Source organism: Nannospalax galili, unplaced genomic scaffold (genome assembly GCF_000622305.1).
Source record: "Nannospalax galili isolate Female #2095 unplaced genomic scaffold, S.galili_v1.0 scaffold142, whole genome shotgun sequence".
Classification (NCBI taxonomy): Eukaryota; Metazoa; Chordata; class Mammalia; order Rodentia; family Spalacidae; genus Nannospalax; species Nannospalax galili.
In genome coordinates this window covers 1,162,226-1,182,250 of record NW_008348793.1, presented here as the reverse complement: position 1 = coordinate 1,182,250, position 20,025 = coordinate 1,162,226, and the positions used below count along the sequence as shown (strand labels likewise).

At 42.0% G+C, this 20,025-nt stretch overlaps 1 protein-coding gene across 3 annotated transcripts in view; it reads left to right on the top strand.

Annotated features, from left to right (window-relative positions):
- Positions 1-14,324, top strand: part of Sec24d (SEC24 homolog D, COPII coat complex component) — a 102,509-nt gene extending 88,185 nt beyond the window's left edge. The window contains exons 18-23 of one of the 3 annotated variants that reach the window (XM_008846039.3): positions 829-967; positions 1,689-1,807; positions 6,223-6,402; positions 8,641-8,832; positions 10,214-10,303; positions 13,502-14,324. In XM_008846039.3, coding sequence (XP_008844261.1) covers positions 829-967; positions 1,689-1,807; positions 6,223-6,402; positions 8,641-8,832; positions 10,214-10,303; positions 13,502-13,642 — 861 coding nt within the window. In that variant the 3' untranslated portion in view covers positions 13,643-14,324. The remainder of the gene's footprint in view (positions 1-828; positions 968-1,688; positions 1,808-6,222; positions 6,403-8,640; positions 8,833-10,213; positions 10,304-13,501) is intronic. The other 2 variants (XM_008846040.3, XM_029569826.1) reach the window with 2 other exon arrangements.
- Positions 14,325-20,025: the final 5,701 nt, after the last annotated feature.

Genomic DNA, 20,025 nt, shown 5'->3' with positions numbered 1-20,025 from the left:
TCTGAGTGCTCTGAGGGAAGCGGCTCTGCTGGGCCTTTCCTCTGGGCTTGTAGATGGTCATTTCCTGTGCCGTCACTGGTCTTCCCTCCATGAAGTGTGTGTGTCCAAGGTTCCTCCAGTCACACTGGCCGAGGACCCACTGCAATGACCTCATTTTCACTAATTTGCCTTTTTCAAGGTGCCACCCCCAAATGCAGTAACATTCAGAGGTACTAAAGGTTAGAATTTAAAATACAAGAGGTCACAATTTAGCCTCTAAGAATGCGTATTATAAGCAAGTGGAGCAGGATTTAGATTTGTAATAAATTATCATTTAAGACAAGAATACCTAAGGTCATAGCTGTCAGAGACCAGCATCATACCCAGAGTGGAGAGAGGCTGACGTTAAGTTGAGAAAACTGAATGTTCAGTACTTAATCACAAATATCTGGGCCAGTGGCTGTACTTCAGCAGTCTTTGAATATATCGTCAGCATTAAGACCTAAGTACACCAAGCTAGTTGTATCCTTTAATGGGAAGTGAGCCTTGTGTGGGGCTATGAACTTGTTTCTTGACCTGGATCCTTGATCATTACATCTGTGAAATGCAAATCGGTTGTGGAAATGTGAGTGGATACTTATGTGTGAACAGCCCAATAGTTGAAGCCACTGAGAGTTTACACAGATGAATTGAATAAAATGGAGGAGTTGGTCATTGTCCCATTATTGCTCCATCTTTAACTGTAAAGGAAAAGCCATGGAAGGCTGCAGAGCTCTTTATCTGCATACACTGCTCTGTAAATGGCTGCAAGGGGTGACCAGTAACACATACCTCAATGTTGCTCTGCAGTGTGCTGTGCTCTACACGACCATCGGTGGTCAAAGAAGACTTCGGATTCACAATCTTGGCTTAAACTGCAGCTCCCAGCTAACAGATCTCTACAAGAGCTGTGAAACAGATTCCCTTATTAACTTCTTTGCAAAGTCAGGTAACATTTTACAAAACCTGTTGTTCAGTAATTCAGTCAAGACTTGTTGGATAATTGAGTCAGAAACTGAGAAATACTGTGTCAGTGCAAGCGCTTAGTGGGGAAGGTAGAGGAGTGCAAACCAGGGTTGGGAAGATTGGACACTGCCCCAGGGCCAGGCAAGAGGGTTGGGAACAGTAGACACTGCCCCAGGGCCAGGCAAGACAGACTTCTTTAAAGTTTTCTTACTAGTGAGGAGTCCAAGTTGAAATTTAGGAAAGTGATGCTTAACTCTTGTGTGAGTGTGCCCTACCTCTTGAATATTGAGTACTCCAGATTTGGACCATTGATTATCCATGCCCTGGTAACTAAGACACAAGATGGGGGGATTTTCTCTGACTTTCTTTCCAGGAGTCTACACTGAGGTATGGAATCAGCAGCATTCCAGTATATAAAGCTCAGGGCTTCAGAAAACAAACTAGCCTGTCTTTTATGTTATATAATTCTGTTCCTAAGATCCAGGACCAGTATAACTTTTTACTGTAGTTAGACCACTGTGTTTCATTGCCTAGATCATCATATTTAGTCAAGAAAAGGCCAGTAGCAAAAACTTTCACATTTTAAAATAATGTTATCCTTGTTCAGTGATCTGAAGATAGCATTGTGGTTTTTATTTGGAAGGTACTTCTAAAGAGTTTCAAAAGCTTTGATGTTCTTTTTATTTATGGTTTTGTGCACCTAGCTTTTAAAGCAGTTTTAAACCAGCCTTTGAAGGTCATCCGGGAAATTCTAGTTAATCAGACTGCCCACATGTTGGCATGTTACCGGAAGAACTGTGCAAGCCCTTCTGCAGCAAGCCAGGTAAGCTCCCTGCTGTGCTGAGCTGGTAGCATGCTAAGAGTAGCTACTTACTCTTTCAGAGCTAACTGAGAGACTGAGGAGACAGTTGGTGGGGAGGGGCTTCTGTGTTTTTATAGCCAACATTGAAAAAAAAAGTGGGTTAAGAGAATTGGCTGCTCTTGCAAAGGACCTGGGTTTGACTCCCAGCACCCAAATGGCAGCTAAGGACCATCAGTAACTCCAGTTCCAAGGGATCCAATCCAGCACCCTCTTCTGGCTTCTGTGGGCATTGCACACATGGTTACACTGACATACATGCAAGTAAGACACACATAAAATAAAAATAAATAAAAAATTTGAAAAACCACTGGACTTTACAAAGTGCCTGAAGCAAAAATGTGACAGTCACTACTACATTATTTATAAACAGAATGTTCTAAGTAAGACTGTCATAACAGGACTCTCTTTTGTATATAGAGGTGGATATTTTGTGAAATATGTATGCTTGAATGCACTTTAGGCATGTTAATAGTATTGTTATGAATGGATGGCAGTAATAACAGTGTATCTTACAACAAAGTTTATAACATAAATACTGGAATTCTTTACATTTAAAAGTTACATTTTTTTAGAGATGGTCTCACTAAGTAGCCTGGCTGACCTGGAACTCTCTACACAAACCAGATTCTCCTTGAACGTATGGTCATCCTCTTGCCTCAGCTTAAAGTAATTAATGGCTAGAATAACTTAGAAACAGTTGATTCTGGCCATCATCCAAGTAATTGAAATTAGAAGATCTTTTAGATAAGTCTAATTTAGAAAGTAAAACCACGTATATTGAATATGTAGCTACAGAATTTTGGTTTAAAAAGACAGCAGCTGGTAGAAAATTTTCTAATTAATTAACTTAGCAATAGTTACTCTACATTGGAGGAAGCTGTCAGCAGGAGAAAGTACAGATAAATTCTGGATCTAAATTAATCAATTGAGTAAAGAAGGAAAACAAAACGAACATATTTCTTACATTGGACTTGACAGAGAAGTTCCTTTTTTATGCCGTTCAAAGTGATTAGTCGTCCCCAGTCTTTTACCTCCCATGTTGACAGTCGTGTAACAGGTTGCTGACTCTCTATGACTGTTCAGTTCGCTTTATTATTCAAAAAGTTTTCAATTTTAGAAAACTCAAGTTCCAGTATTGTGAATAAGCCAGGTATGGTGGCACACACCTGTAATTCCAGCACTCAGGAAGTGGAGGAGAGAGGATCAGGTATTTAAGGTTATGAAGGCAACCTAAGCTGTAAGGGACTTTAACCAAAGTTACACATGGAGAGTTATCAGCAGAACCAGTGTGAGTCAGATCTGTTTGTTATTAACTCTATCTTCATGATCATAAGACTAGAGACTGGTATCCTTCCCTCTAAAAAAAAAAAAAAGAAAAAGAAAAGAAAAAAAAGGGAGGAAAGGGAAGGAGAAATTGCATAGTTGCATGGTGTGCTTGCTTAAGTTATACGAAGGCCAGCAACACTGGAAGCCAGCTTGTGTGTAGTCCAGTGCTGAGCACTTCCCCCCAGCTTGGCTCATTGTCCTGAAGCTTTAGAAGACGTGATTCTGCGTCTGCAGTCTCTCCCGTCCAAGGGATTGGTTGAAGTACAACAGGTACGATTAGTGTCTTCTCTGGAAGTTTATTTGCTAAAAGTAAAATGGCGTCTTCAAAAACCTTAAGAAAAGCAAATATTGCCTATTTAAGGGAAAAGTTAATTTATCTGTTCCTTCTGATTTGAAAGTTAAAAAAGTTGTCTGTTTTTATGGTTCAGTTATTACAGAGCAAACCATTATGATGCCAGCTTCTCTCTAGTGATTATTCTTGTTCTTATAGTGACCTCCTCCTCCAGTCATGCCTTTTAAGTGCCCTCCTTTAACCTCTCGTGAAGTTAGGACCTTAGTGTTGAGTTTACAGTTTCAAAGGGGCAAGAGTCCCTCATGGTGGGAGGCGTGGCAGCAGAGGTGGCTGGAGGAGGAGCTGGAGCTAAGCTCTACGTCTTCAAACAGGCAGAGGGAACAAGAGAGCAACTGAGATCCAGCAAGGTTTAAGAGCCCTCTAACCCCACCCCCAGTGACGTCTTCCTCCAGCAGAGCCACACCTTCTAAGACCTCCCAAAACAGCGCCACCTACGGGGGACAAAATGTCCAAATGCTTGGAGCCTATGGGGGGCAATTCTCACTCAAACCATACACCTCCCAAGACCCCACCTCTGAATACTGGTGCATTGAGGACCAAGTCTTCAATAGAGTCTTCAAGGAACGTTTTCTATCCAGACCTCAACACCAAGCTGAACCTTCAAGAAGATGCGTACTCTGATTGTATGGTAACAGACCTGAGTGAACCGCTTTTGCTGAATTATCAGGTGGAGACTAGGTTGAGGCAAGAGAAGGTACTTAGGGGTACACGTCTTAAGGAGGCGCCACTCTGAGGTTCAGGTGGTAGATGCTCAGCCAAGACAGGACTCAGAATATCTGAACAAATTGTCAGGCTTATATAAGCAACGCTAGTTATCTTTATGGAATCTGATAGTTCTTTTATTACATTATCTGGGAATGGAATGTTCCTCAAAAGGCCAGCCCAATGAGCTTAGCTACAGAATAACAGTTGGGACTTTTTTGTCGCTGATGTTGTTGTTGTTCATTACGGCTGTGTCATTTGAAAATGCAAAGAATTTTCCGAATTCAGTCAGACTAGCCTTACATGAATCTCTGCTTTTCTCTCAAGATGAGTTAATTATGGAGGAGCCGGAGAACTGCAGGGCAGATTTTGCAGTGATAACGCATTGCCACATTTTCTCTCTGACTCAGAAATCTTGACTGAAACGGTCTTCTTGTTTTCATTCACTCTTTTTTGTTTATTGTTGTTATTTTTCTTTGCTTTTGTGAGCGGGAGGTCTTCCTGTAGCCCCAGCTGGCCTGGAGCTCACTATGCAGACCAGGTTGGCCTCCATCTTACAGAGATCCACCTGCCTCTGCCTCCCGAGTGCTGGGATTAAAGGCAAGGGCCACCACACTGACGTTCTTTCACTCATGCTCATTTACTTCCTGTGTCCTTCCCTCTGTCTCGTGGAACCCAGCCTCCTCTAGTCAGACTTAGGCCTAACTGAGCTCAAGGCCACGCTCACCCCTTCATGGCATCTACAGTGGCAGATATTTAAGTGACCTTAATATGACCTGGTTAATTAGAAGCAACCATTGAAATTTCAAGATAGTAAAAAACTGTTCTTATGCACTTCTATTTGTGAATATAAGAATTCTTAATTCATAATTCATTATAAATTGTCCAGAAATAGCACTGGGGCCACTGGCTCTGGAACTTGACCATGATCTGATTTCTACATCTTTTGATCTTAGTTTTCCAGTATCAAATGTTGCCAACTAGGAATGCTTCCTGCTAGAGGAAAAAGCTACAAAAAGAAGAGTGTTCTAGGAGGAAGCATGCATTTACTAACTTGGCTTCTCTGAAAGATCAGAAGTTGAGGAGAAATAAACTGTACAGTAGAACATTCTGAAATGTCTAATCATGTCTTTAACTGAATCAGTTAAGTCTGTCTACATCCTTACTACGTAGATCACAAGAAGAGAGTGATGGGATATAAGATGGAGAATGAGGGGGAAAATGAGGGTAATTTTCATTATAGATTCTGACAAGTATATGTTCTTTTTCAAGATTAAGATAGAGAGATAAGGGCTGAGAAGATAGCTCAGCTGGGAAAGTGCTTGCCTCCCAAGCATGAGTTGGCTCTCCAGAACTCCATGCAGAGCTGGGCATGGAGGATTGTGCTTGTTATCCCAGTGCCAGGGAGCTGGGAGGAGCCCCGGGGCTCAGAGCCCGTCTAGCCTAACTGGTGAGCTCCAGGTCAATGAGAGACTTTGTCTCAAAGCAGGGAGAAGGCATTCCTGAGATAACATCTAAGATTGTCATCTGCCTTCCACACACATGAGTGTGGTATAGTCATGCACACCTGCAAACATGCATGCACATATACAAGCATACAAAGGGTAGCTAACAACAAAAATTAACTCGTAGGGCAGATGTCTCAGAGATCAGTTTGCTAATTATCACCATCTCTTCTGTATGGTTTTTAATTTCTTTGTGCTGACAAAAGGAACACCCATGAGTCAAACTTGATTCTTAGCTATTCTTACGAAACTTATTTGTAAGATTAAACAACATGTATTTTTTTTAACTGTCAAGTTGTAATTCTACAGTGTGGTTGCTACATTGTATCATAATAATGTGTAGTCTGTGCTTTGAGGTTTTGTGAGCTACGGTAGGAGAGAAGCCTATTAGCTTTTACAGCTTCAAAAGGAAGTATTTCTATCTCATAGATAAAACCCAAGGCCTTTCTCAGTAAAAAGTCACCCTGTGAAACAAATGCCTTCCTTTTCAGCTGATTCTACCAGACTCCATGAAAGTATTGCCCGTGTACATGAATTGTTTGTTAAAAAACTGTGTGCTGCTTAGTAGACCGGAGATCTCCACAGATGAACGGACATACCAGAGACAGCTGGTCATGACCATGGGTGTGGCTGACTCCCAGCTCTTCTTCTATCCACAACTTCTGCCAATAGTAAGCATGCTGCAACCACGCATTTCCTAGAGCAGTTTAGGAGGGACTTGTATTTGGGGCTTTTCCATGTTTTCTAAAACCTCTGGTTCCTAACAAGAAATTCAAACTCAGAGATGCCTTTAAAATGTGCAGTGTGGGGCATGTAACAGAGGCTCTTTGAGCATGTTGCACATGTGCATTAATATGTGCTTAGCACGGTTAGTGAAGGATGTGATGAGTCCTACTTCATAAAACTTTTTAGATAGCTTTTCTTCCTGAGTTCTCACCTTGGTAAACTTCAGTTAGTAGGCACACTGAGATGTCTGTAAACAAGCAGGAGCAAGCGAAGCTTCAACCAAACTCTACAGCCTGAAAGATAACTCACATATGTGTGGATGGACTCTTGTACACGCATGAATTACCTGTTTTATATAATGTATAAGTGTGTAAGAGTCATCACATTCAATCAAACTGGCCTTGCACACATGCAATCAGGGACTTACAAAGGAGCATATATTTGAGGATACCTACACCATACAAGAGCCCAGCCACTCTTGCCCTCAGAGAAAGAGAATTTACATGGTAATATATTCTGCTGTGTTGAAGTGTCTCTAAAGCCTTGAGTGCCCTGCACTCTGCCTGGATTCTTTCTTGCGATCTAGCTGGGTCCTACTTGAGGGAAAGAAGTGCGGGAAGCTGTTAGGTTGTATGCAGCTCCTCCTTGGGCTCTTAGGGGTCATTACAGGCATAGTGATAAAGCAACCAGTGACAAATCATGCTGGAAATAAAGACACTACTTCAATGGATATAAGGGGAAGAAATGATTTGGAATTATTTTCAGATAAGCTTGGATTGCAACAATCTGTAGGCCAGAGAGGCTAGAACCCTAAAGGATGAGAGCCCCCGCACTCCACTGAAATTCTTTTGGCAAAGCCCTCTCCTCTCACTAAACCAGCGCACACGACTCAGTCCTCTTTTCCCTAGTTTCCCTTCTCCATCCCTTTATGTATTGGTGGGTCCGGGGGATTGGTGCCTTCCTCTGACATGCCAACAGCATCCAGCCCACTTTATTTCTCCCTTGAACAGCCGCTTTGCTTTGCTTCTCGCTACTCAGCTGTTTTCCTGCCCACCACTCTGCCATGTTAGGAGCTGAACCAACACTGCGGTGATAGTCTGGAGTCCAGCTTCTGGGAGACCTCTTTTTACCTTCATTCTGTTCCTTGGTGGTCCTTCTGTTCTGTAACTTAGATGTCACATGTACACTAATGTCCTCGTATTCCTGTCTCTAGCTGTACCTCTGCCCTGGCCGCCAGATGTGTTTGTCCCTGTATCCAGATGTGTGGCTCTCCTTGGCTGTGTAAGGGGCAGTGTAGAGCTGCTGATCTGACTCTGACAGTCTTCCCTCAGCCTTCCCATCTCGGTGTGTCTCTCCTTACTTCTGCTCTTCAGGTGCTGTCTGTCACCCTCTCCTCCATACCTGGCATGTCAGCACACAGGCCAGCTGTCCTAGGGTATCCAGACAGATAACAGATCGTCCTACATCTGTTACCACAGACTCGAGCGCAGTCATCACCCTTCTGTACCACCATAGCAGCCGCCTAGGAAGGCTGCTCATTCTCACCATTGCCTCCTCGGTCTGCCTGCAGCTCAGAAGTCAGAGCACAGGGATCCCATTCAGTAACAGCTTGTCTCTGTCCTCCTCAGACCAGTCCAGGATGTCCCTATCTCCATTAAAGTCACAGTTCCAACCACTGTGGCTCAGTGGTAATGACTCCCTGCCCGTTTCTGTCTGACCTTCATCTTCTGATCCTGATTTCATGCCAGCCACATAGGCCTCTTTGCTGACCCTCAAACACCCTAGCCAGGCTTTTGCCTCAGGACCTTTCTATAAGCTTTTGTCTGTGCCTGGAATGTTCTTTCCTAGATTCCTCCAAGGCTCATTTTCTCACTTCCTCAGGTAACTTTACTTCTAAGTTACTTTTGCCATAAGCTGTCCTAACGACCCTTCCCCCACCATTGATACATCTCCCACTGTACCATTTCCCTTCTACACAGCTCTTAACACCATCTACAATGATGTTTTTTATTTTACATCCTGTGTCTTTAGCCAAAACACCATTAGCTGCACAAGCTAGAGATTCTTGTCTAGAGCTAGGTTTTCAATAACTCTGCACTGACAGGGAGGGGGACGGGGAGGAGCAAGAAAAGGAAAGGAAGAGGGAGGAGGAGTTCCTGAGTGTCTCAACTCTGCTTCTGCAGCACACATTGGATGTAAAGAGCACAGTGCTGCCCCCCGCTGTCCGCTGCTCCGAGTCCCGCCTTTCAGAAGAAGGAATCTTCCTGCTGGCTAATGGTCTAAACATATTCTTGTGGCTGGGAGTGAGTAGCCCACCAGAACTGATTCAAGGAATATTTAATGTGCCATCTTTTGCACATATCAACACAGATATGGTAAGTTATTTTTTCTTTTTTGTGGTAAAGTACAAGATCTAAATTCTTAAAATTTATGTGCAATCTTATGTTACAAAGAAGAAAAACGAACCCAGGTGTGGCGGTGCACACTTTTAATCTCAGCACTCAGGGTACAGGGCAGGCGGAGCTCTGTGAGATCGAGGCCAGCCTGGTCTACATATTGAGTTCCAGGACAGCCAGCTAGAGGTACAGGAGAGACCCTGTCTCAATAAGACCAAAAAAAAAAAAAAGGAAGAAAAACAATTATGTGTGTATAGTTCTGTATGAGAGAAATCGTGTTTTGTTGAATAAAAGTTTGCTAATATAAAAATAATTTCCTGAAAACCAAAACATGACTAATAGAAATTGATAGCATTAGGGAGATGGCCCAGCAGTGAAGAGCACATCCCGAGCTTCCAAAAGACCTCAGTTTGGTTCCTAGCACCCACATTGGGTGGCTCACAACCACTTGTAACTTCAGGTTCGGGGGCTCTGGCACCTTCTGGCCTTTGTGGACATCTGCACTCATGCGGCATGCATTCACACGTACATGTTTAAATTTGTAACAAGAAACTGATAGCACTTTAGACTGTCTGGTCTGTGCCTGCTGCTGTTCTCTAGATGCACTTTACACCACTTCATTTCATTCTTATGGCACACCAGCAAGACGGATGTTGGAGCCAGGTCTTCCAGATGAAGCAGTGAAGGCCAGAGACAGGCCGTCTCTTGAAGGTAGAAAGGACCGAGGTGGGCTTGGATTTAGTTTTTCAGCTTGGGCCTCATCCTTGCTGCCAAACTGCCTGTTCAAGAGAATTCAGGATCCTTCTTGGGTGTTCACGCGTCCTGGGGGCCACTTGCTGCTGGGCCATTTTGTAAACTACTGAACAGATTTCAGGGAATGTAAGGGGCAACATTACCTTGAGAAATAAGCATTTCGTAGTTGGTTTTAATGTTGGAACAGGATACCATCTTCTAAACAAGTAATATCCTAGGATCTTGTGAGAGGTCCACTAAAGCGTTAGGCACATCCTTCTCTCATTACATGCCCTTGAGGATTCATCACCTTCATGAGAAATGACCCAAAGACATCCTCCGTATGAAACGTACACTTGTTCCATCTTAGTGATGGACCTGTGTCAGATTCCAGAGGATTTGCATTTCCAAGAGAGATAAGTAGTTCACTGATGGAAATGTATACTAATAAAAATGGGTAATTTATACTTCACATTTCCACATTTTCAGTTTTCAGATAAGTGAACTGAACCTGTACATAGTCTCTATGGTATCAGAAGGATGGTTTTAATGTTCTGATAATCTCATATTGCTGCTTCAATTCTAAATGTCACAAGTTTCACTAAAGCTGTGATGTTCTTCAATTCAGACCCTGCTGCCTGAGGTGGGAAGTCCACACTCTGAACAGCTCAGAATGATAATGTCTATTATCCAGGAAAAGAAGCCATACACAATGAAGGTAAAATGAGATTTTTTCCCCCATTTCTTTGATCTTGAAAATTCTTTGATAGAAAACTCACAGCTCTGAATATGTTTATCTACTATTAGACACAAACACACAAATAAAAAGTTATCATCCAAAGCCATCTTCCTCTAAATACCAACTTGGTAATCATGATGACCCTCCTCATAGGGTGTAAAAGTAACTGATGTCTCCCAACAATCTTTGAAATAACTTTTCCTTTGGTGCCCAACATATTTAATCATAGAAATATCATTCAGAGCACTTAAAAATTTTGATTTTTACAATTTTTGTCCTCTATCTGAAGTGCTTTGTGATTATAGTTATTATAATATAGTCATTGATTATAGTCATTTTAGCATCTTCTGTTTGAATAAAAGCATTTAAAATGTCTTGAATCCAAGCACGTTATATTTAGCTGCCAAGTTCCAGCTACTTACAGCTAGCTTCTTCCATAAGCTATGCACTACAGTCTCCTGGATCTGGAACTTCCTGATGGTGATGCTCTGTATAGTGAGTGCTCCTTACTGTACAGTGTAAGACACTTTGGATGCAGGCCTCTGTAGGACCAGGCGGCTGTGAGGCCGATTTTCTCCTGAGATGCATATTTGATGTCAACTTAACAGCCTTCACCATAAAAGTAACTCATGCATGCAGACACAACTTTAGATACAGCTTTAAGTAGAAGTAGTAACTAGTTTCACAGTTGCTCACATGAGTCTGGGTTAACACTGGGCATTTCCAGAACTGTTTTTATACCACGTGGGCATGTTTGAAGGGATAACTTAGAGGTGGCTGGAGAAGGCTCAGCTACACAGGTTCTCCACACGACACTCCCTGAGCATTGGGCACACAGATGTGTAACGGAGCTTTAAAGTCTCATGAACCAAGTTGAAAGCCCTTGGTATTAATAATGCTCAGTGATGGTCCCCTTCGTTGCAGCTGCCGTGGCTGCACCCCTACACCTGCCCACTGGCAGAGAAGCAGTGGGTCAGGCCATGGATCATCCCATGCTTTGTTACCCTTCCTTCTGAGGAAAACCAGACATTTCTTTCCTCTTTTCTATCACTTACTCTAACACTCCTTAAGGTCATTTCAAGATTGATTATAAAAGAGGAAAAAAAACATAGGGGTAAACATTCAATCTGACATGTAAATAAGACAGGAGTAGCTGGAACAGCTAACAGACTTCCTTATGTGCCACCTGGAGAGGTGTTTACTGTTATGTTTAGATTTCTTTGACCTCCCTAGGATGCTCTCTGTAAACAATTTGAAAGAAATATATTAAATCTGTTACAGCTGAAAGGAATTCATAAGCACCTGCTCCTCCTCTTCCCTTTCAGCCCCACACTTCCATTTAGTGAATCAGAGAAAGTGAGACTCAAAGGAGCCCACTAACTTGACCAGCATCTCACAGCCATATCATGATGGATATAAGGCTATGCCACAGCAAGATCACAGCAGATCCAGGTCCAGAGCCACATCTGGATCCTGGTGCACACAGTTTCAGTCACAGTCCATGCCCAGAGGATGGAAGCCAGTGCTCCGTTTGGTTCCTACTCTCCCTGCTGTTGTCCAAAGTTTTAGTTATAGCCCTTCTTATCGTTTCTGTATCTCCGCACTTGCTCTTTTCTGGTCGTCTTTAGTTTTCCATAGTTGCTTAAATCTTTTTTCTGTGAAGCTACTGCTTCCCTGGGATCTTCTTCCCGTCCTTTCATTCACTCTGCAGATACTTACTGAACACCTGCATCACACCAAATGTTAACTCCTCACCAGGCTGCTAGGAAAATCATCTGTGTTGACTATCTCCCTTCCCTCTTTCTGCTTCCTTAGAAACTGCCAAATTGCTAAGACAATGGATTTCCAAATCTCTCAGCAGCATTACAAGATTGAGTACTGCTCCATTTCTCAGTCTCTTCTGTCAGCTTTCAAAACATGTGCTCCTGGTTCTTCTCTGACCGTGTTTGGCTTCTCTTCATCTGTCCTGTCAGAGCTGGTATCCCCTAAGGTTGTATCTGTGGCTCTCTGCAATCACTGACTATGTTCTTCCTGGGCCATCCTTACAGTCATTAAGCTAGTATATGAATCAGGTGGGATTGGCTTTTGAAACACATTCTTTTGAGGCCTGTGATAACATAACCTGGAGAATATTACATTTGGGTCATTTGAGTTATCCAGACCCTCCATGAAGCGGACACACAGCACATGAAAGACCAGCAGTGATCATATTAATATTCTGCCCCACCATATGAGACCATGTCCCCCTGTACAGTACATAATAGTGTGTCTCTCCAGGCAATCCTGGTATTGCTGTTTCCTCTTACCAGGATGGGTATGCCCTTACTGGTGAGGAGAGCACAGTGTGCTGAGCTAGCCCCCACCACTTCCCCTGACCCACTCTCCAGAGTCCTTGCACTATGCTCTCTGTATTCCTCCACAGAGGCAGTAGGCAGTTCAACTGTGTGAGACTCAAGTCGTGAGCAGGATATGAACTACTCTATCTGAAAGCTAAGTTTTTCCCAAGGCTAAAATTTATTCTCTGTTCTCTGGCCAGACTCACTTTGACGAGGTTATACCGTGAACATCACATAAAAAGCAAAAAACAAAACAAAAAACGTGAAAGACAGCAAAAAGATAGCCCACAAGATGTGCATTATAAGTTTCCATTGAGAAAGTAAATTCCACATAAGTTGGAACTGCAACTCCTTCCCTCCCCAGTGTCGTTCTGATGCACACTCAGGGACCACACTGCTGCTGTGAGTTTTTCCCATTGCATTCTGCTCATGGGAAACTGTACTTTTATTTTTGCCACTTAAAACAGTCTTGCAGTTAACAGGCATGGGGGCTGGAGGGATGGCTGAAGGGTCCAGAGTGCTTGCTGCTTTTCCAGAGGACCTGAGTTTGGTTCCCAGCAGTAGTCAAGCAGCTCACAACCACCTGTAACTCCCAGGGATCTGATGCCCTCTTCTGGCCTGTGTGGACACCTGCAATCATGTGCACAGACACCCCCCCCCACACACACACACACAAAGTAAAAATATAAGCCAAAAAAAAAAAAAAAAACCCAAAAAAACCCCAAGCATATTCACATCCAAGGCCTCACATACCGTGCACATTTGGCAGAACTGAGGCAAACAGAATTGCTAGGCCACATTCAGAAAATGCTTCTGACTGCCTGCTGTTACTTCTTCCTAGCTTGTAATAGTGAAGCAGCGAGAGCAGCGGGAAATGACCTTCCGACAGTTCCTGGTGGAAGATAAAGGACTTTATGGAGGATCATCATATGTGGATTTCCTCTGCTGTGTTCACAAGGAGATCTGTCAGCTGCTTAACTGATAAGTCCTTATTTCCCACTGATATGCATTTCCGAGGAGACCATCTCCTGCTTGGTGCCTAATTTTCTAGATGACAGTAGGGTAGTTTTGATTTCTTGATCATTTTCAGAATAGTTTTCCAAGACAGCATTTAGACCTTCAGTTCTGGTGCTCAAGTATAAAGTCGATGGAGGTGCAGTGGTACCGTGAAAGGAACAGTCTATTTCTGACTGTACAACTTATAATTTTCAAAACTGATGCAGTTTGCATTTCATAAATAGCATAGTTTACAGATCCACACACATTGTTAATTTTCTTTCATCATGCTAGACATATAAATTATTTTTCAAACAGTATAGATTTGGCATGAAACCTTGATTACTCTTCCATTTGCAGTGAGAGGAAGAAAGTTAATTTTTACATTATTACTAATTTTTTTGAACCATGTAACTCCATTGAACAGATTTCTTCAACTTCAGTTTGCACAGCAGACTTTTAACCCCTTTGGAATCTCTCTGGTAGAGCAATGTGTGTTCTACTTTTCTCATAATTATATATTGTCTATGTTAGAAGTATTTTTCAGTTGTTTTGTCTATAAAACTATCAACATTCTTAATGGTTCTTTGTACAATTTTTATGGTTTCTACCTGTATATAATGGATCTTAACCAGTATCAAAATAAATTACTTCATGTTTCTGGCTCAGTCTGTACTATTGTTCATTTTCATGTCTTTTGAAATTTAAGGAAGAAATAAGGATAGCATTAAAAGTACCTTGCAAAACAACAAAAACCCCACCAAAACTGGATGGATCACCGAGAACAAACCTAGACAAGAAATTCCTCTTTCTTTAGGGTCCAGTAGTATTAGTAGTAAAGAGGAGCGATCAGAAGCAGTGGACTTAAAGAAGGCATTTAAACGTTCTCCAATATGCCCTTTAAGGAAAATAGGTAGAAACATGAAACCGATATTAATGAATATGTAAACTTAGGAGACTGACTTTGACTGGCACCTGTCCTATGTGGGCCCTACTTAACTTTATCGAAGGTATGATACACAGTAATTGCTGTGGTGTAATTTACTACTTCCCAAGAACTACACTGTTTTAGAAACATTTCTACATTTATTCTATGCAGCAAATCTAAATCTTATTAGCATCACTTACATGGGAAGACACAGCCTCACAAAAGTACTTTATGAGCACATGGCTAGTAAGTTGGTAGGTGCCACAAAGGTGAGTAGGGTTGCAGTACACTGACCTACTAAATCATCCCCATGCCAGCCAGCTAGCATGTTCACATTGACTTGGATGAATTTAAGAGCTGAAGTCACTATACTTGTGTGTTGGGGGGGCAAGGGGGTATGAGAATGAATGATGGAGATGTTTCTGGAAAGCAGGTTAAAAAACCAACCTTAAAGGAGTCTGTCATTATGAGAAGTGGGATGAAAGCAGATGTGATCTCAAGTTACTTTATTTCATGGCAGGAGAAACCCAATACATAATGGAAAGTCTGTGGTGAGTCCCAAGGGACCATCCTGCAACACTGCAGGGTGACAAGAGCACAGGACTTGGAGCTGACCGGCTTTCTAGATAGCTTCTACCACTAGCTGTGACATCCAGACAACTCAGAAACTCTATAGCCTGGTTTCCTACACTGTTGTTTCAAGCATTAATAGAAAATGCTTAGAGTTAATGCCTGGCACACAGCAAATATATTTAAGTGGCTGTTGCTATCTGTGGTGGTTTGCTGTCAATCTGATTTGATTTGGACATACCCACAGGTGTGTCTGTGAGGGCGCTCCTAGAGAAGACAGAAGCCCTATCGGGAAGGTGGGTGGTATCATCCCGTGGGCTGAGGTCCTGGGCTGAATTAAAAGGAGAAAGCACACTGAGTACGAGCATTCACCTCTCTGCTTTCTGATTGTGGATACAATGTGACCAGCCAAATTACACTGGCCATGCCTTCCCTGCTATGATGGACTGTACCCTCAAACTGAGCCAAAATCATCCCTTCTTTCCTTAAGTTGCTTTCTGTCAGGTATTTTGTCACAGCAATGAGAAAAGTAACTAAGACACTATCATTATTTTCATAGGTTTTTACAAAATTTTCTTAAGGTTATAAAAACTAGAATTAGCCTGACTCATTGTTATCTGCTGCTATGCCAAGATCAAACGTCTCCCTTTAAATGCTATAGAAATGCCTAATGAACAGATAATTTCGGAGATTAAGGGAAACTCACCAATATGAGAAATCAGTAGCCTAAGATGCTTTTAGTGTTAAAAACTTAGGCTCTCAGTAACATATAAACCATAGATACTTTGATGAGTTCAACTCATTCAAAAAGGTACATTTTTTAGTTTGCTAAATGACCATTCAGTTTCAAAAGTTTAATTTAATGAGAGGATTCTGAGAAAAATTAAGAATGCTCTGTTGAGAATTCTTAATTACCAGTATTCTATCTTGTTAAATCAGATGGAAATACTTTTTATAGAGACATGAAAAACAAAGATCTAAATTTAGATTTTTTTTGAACATGGAAGGTTATCTGAAATTAGACTTCACTTCCCAAGATGCCTTATACACTAACCTGTCTAACCCTTCCAAAAAGGTGTGGGGGCCTGAGGCCAGGGGTGAGGCAGGATGGTGCCTAGAGGAAATGGCCAGGTCGATCGGACGTGCATCCTGGCAGCACGTGATCACCCCATGGAGAGGAGACTGCATGCTCAAGTTCACCTTTGATATGATTGGACACTTGGTTGGGGAGGGGATTTTCCTTTGTGGTTTTTGCCTTTATAAGCTCTGTAAACACCTGCAATAAACGAGTTCCTGCTTGACTGGCTCCCTGTCGTGTCTGTCTCCCAGGGAGGCTGCGAGTACAGGGCGGACAGCGCACTTCCCTTTCCCTGGCTCCGGGCAGGATCCCCGACAAAAAGGTACGTCACTGTTCTTATAGAGAAAGACAAAACAATTCTTTGGGTTGGATTTGACTATCCAAATCTTAGTTGCTGAAGATAGAAGACATAATACTGACTACTCTGGATAAAAAGACAAACAACGCTTGGGAAAGGCACAGCAATCCCTTCGTCTTCATCTCTAATGGGTGTCCCCTGGCCTCTGCTTCCCCAACAGTAGAAAGATAACAGGCTGTTTCCCTGAAAATTCTTTAGGTGTGTTCTTTCTGTGGGGTCCAGAAGAATTCCTGCATTTGACAGCCATTTTCAGGGAGTTAAAAGGTTACTTACGCTGGGCGTGGTGGCACATGCCTTTAATCCCAGCACTCAGGAGGCAGAGGCAGGTGGATCTCTGTGAGTTCAAGGCCAGCCTGGTGTACTTACTGAGTTCCAGGACAGCTGGGGCTACAGCTGTCTCAAAAAGACCAAAAAAAAAGTTACTTTTTCCATTTCCATCATGGCTCATTCATGATGAGCTATATCCGGGCTCCCCCCAAAGCAGCCCCATAACCAAAATTTCCAAAGTCACCGCAACTCAATACAGAAAAATCCTGTTTAATTCCATAAAGAACAAAGTCAATTTAGAGAGACAAAATTATATTATCTGATTAAGGAAACTGCTAGTGACAGCAGATGAAGTTTCAAAATATATGAGCTATGCAACAATTCTTTAAAAATTCTACTAGTTATAACAAAAAAAATCTGCAGTGATAATTTGTAATTCAAAGGCCTTTATATAGAATAAGTCTAGCTTTTAAATTCTTTTTCAAACTGAAGTATTCCTTAGGTCCATGAAAAACTTTCTATTATCAATGTTTTGCAGAGCAGAATTCCAGGATACCTCATAGGGCCCCTGTTGTTTTGCATTGCTGGGACTTGGGACACTCCACTACTAAGCTACAGCCCCATCTCCCCACACGGTATATTTAGATTGCCTAATCAATGTTTCAGAAATCGAATGTGCCCATGTAGCAAATGGGTTATTTTTTTGAATTCAAGATTTAAGCAGCATATGAAGTATACTCATAAACTCATGTGCAAAAAATAGCCATGTTGTTATAATCACCTTGACTAAATCTATACTTATATCCCACAAGGCAGGGAGGGAAGCTTTATTAATCTTTGGTCCACACTGATCCATGTGGCCTCCAGGAGTCCACAGCTCTCTGCTCCCATACCATGCTTGGGGAAATGGACAGCCTGGGGACCAATGCTTCCCAGTCACACAACTCAGCAACTGCAGTTAGGTCACCTGTCCTTGGGGCATTGCTACCAATGAGCTGCAGTTTCCCAGGACCCCTTGGTGCCTTCCTCCATCATCCTCTGCCCTCACTCTCAAGCAATATGCAATCCCAATGATTCACAATGCAGTCTACTTTTTCATTTAGACTATTATTAAACAAGGAGACAGATATGGCCAAATTATTATTCTTTGATTGGTTTTACTGTTGTTTTTGAGACAGGGTCTCACTATGTAGCACTGGCTTGCCTGAAACTCACTATGTAGACCTAAATCCTGGGATTAAAGGGGTGTGCCACCACACCTGGCTTAAACCACTGTTCTTAAACAGACTGTGTTTGGCAGATAATAAAAATCTACATTCCAAGGACAGAGTCAGGTTTATTTAAATAAAGTAAGAGCAAAGGATGGTGGGTCTATTCAAGACCCCTGATAAATGGTAATTCAGTGAAAACTACTTTGTTCCTTCATCCTCAAGAGATAATGCTCTCTCAAGACAGAAAAGAGGTCATTACAATATTCTGAGACTAATTTCCAATAAATAAAAAGGGGTGAGGGACTATTTGTTGAGCACTTACTATGTGACATGCATTCAAAGCTGAGAAAGCATACCATTGCCTTCATAAAGTAAATGGCCAAGACTCACTGTAAGGGCTCAGACATTTGGATAAGCAGCTCAAGAGCAGACAAGGTGGGACTCAGATGACAGCACACTTGTTCTGAGTAGAGCTGAATGCGGCAGCTGGAGCTGGGAACAGCCTCAGACATGCTGAGTGCTGATGATTCAGGGTTAGTAAGCTAGCTGACAAACCTACATCACTGTTGACATTTTCTAAATTTTCTTTGGATTTATGAATATACTTATAGTACTGAGGCTCAAACCTAGTCTTACAGCTTTTCTATGTAAGACACTGCATGCTAGACAAGCGCTCTACCACTGAGCTATGCCCCTAGCCTTTTGACTAAATTAGAGACAACCCAGAAACCATCCTGAAATGCACACTTATAAAATGCATCAATTTCCCAAGATATTTAAGCAATTACCACTTACCCAGTATAAGCAACTACATATATATATTTAAATTTTTTTGATTCTTTGTCCTCTGCTTTCAGAAAGTAACCATGTAAAATAATAATGTGGTCATTCTTTTATGCTATTAACTATAAATTATTTGCTCATGTACAGGATTCTCTAGAGGCATGTTTTATGGCAACAGCAGGCCTACACCCCTGCACTCTCCCATGAGAGATGAGTGGTTTTCAGTCATATCACATTATGGCAGGGAACTTAATAGCCCATAGCTTCAGTCTAACTGGTGTGTTCATTCCACAGTAAGCAGGAACGTCTTCCAAGGAACCTTTACCTCTTGAGTAGATTTGGTCACATGATACTAAGAAGCCAGAATTTTAAATATGCATAGAGTACTCCTCTAAGCAAATTAAGGAAAATTTAGTTCATGGAAAGAAAGTGTAATCTAAAACTTAGGGAGATTTCTCACCAGCCTTACCTTCCTCTTTTTGTGTGACAATTAGCTAGTGACAAGTGTCATGTACCTGAGCCAATCATGAGCGGTTTTCAGCCCTCCTTCTACATGAGAAGGCTCACCAGTACTTAAGGCACTGTGTGCAGCTCTGCTTTTCTTAGACGTTGAGGAAAACCATCAAAGTAAAAAAAAAGATAAATTGATAAAGTAAATGAATCAAAATATTGCTGTGTTTAATATACAGACAAAATGTGCTCCCAAATCATTTATCTTAGTACAGAGTAACTCCTGGCCTGTCCCAATGATTTGCCTTACATACTTGGGTCCCTGTTTACAATGTTCCAAGATTCTGTATTTAGAAGTGTTTGGGAGAGAATCTACCTCATCTTATTTTCCCTGTTTATTAGCACCTTCAAGTTAGAATATACATGACTTTAACATTCTATCTAGGACAGAGTGCTTACTGGGAAAAGATATGGAAATCATTAAGACTAAGGTAGTCTTCCCTTGTACATCATGAGCAATGTTCACCTCTTGAGTAAATGCTGAAGGGCTCGAAAGCTTGGCAACCAGTAACTTCTGGGAAAGGGAGAGCTGGTTTTCTTTAAGGGAGTGATACTAGACAGGTTAACCAGGCTCCAGGAGATGGACACATACCTAAGGACATTTGGGGACACAAACTTGATTTGGTAAGCCTTAACATATGACAGGGTATGCAAAATCCAGCGG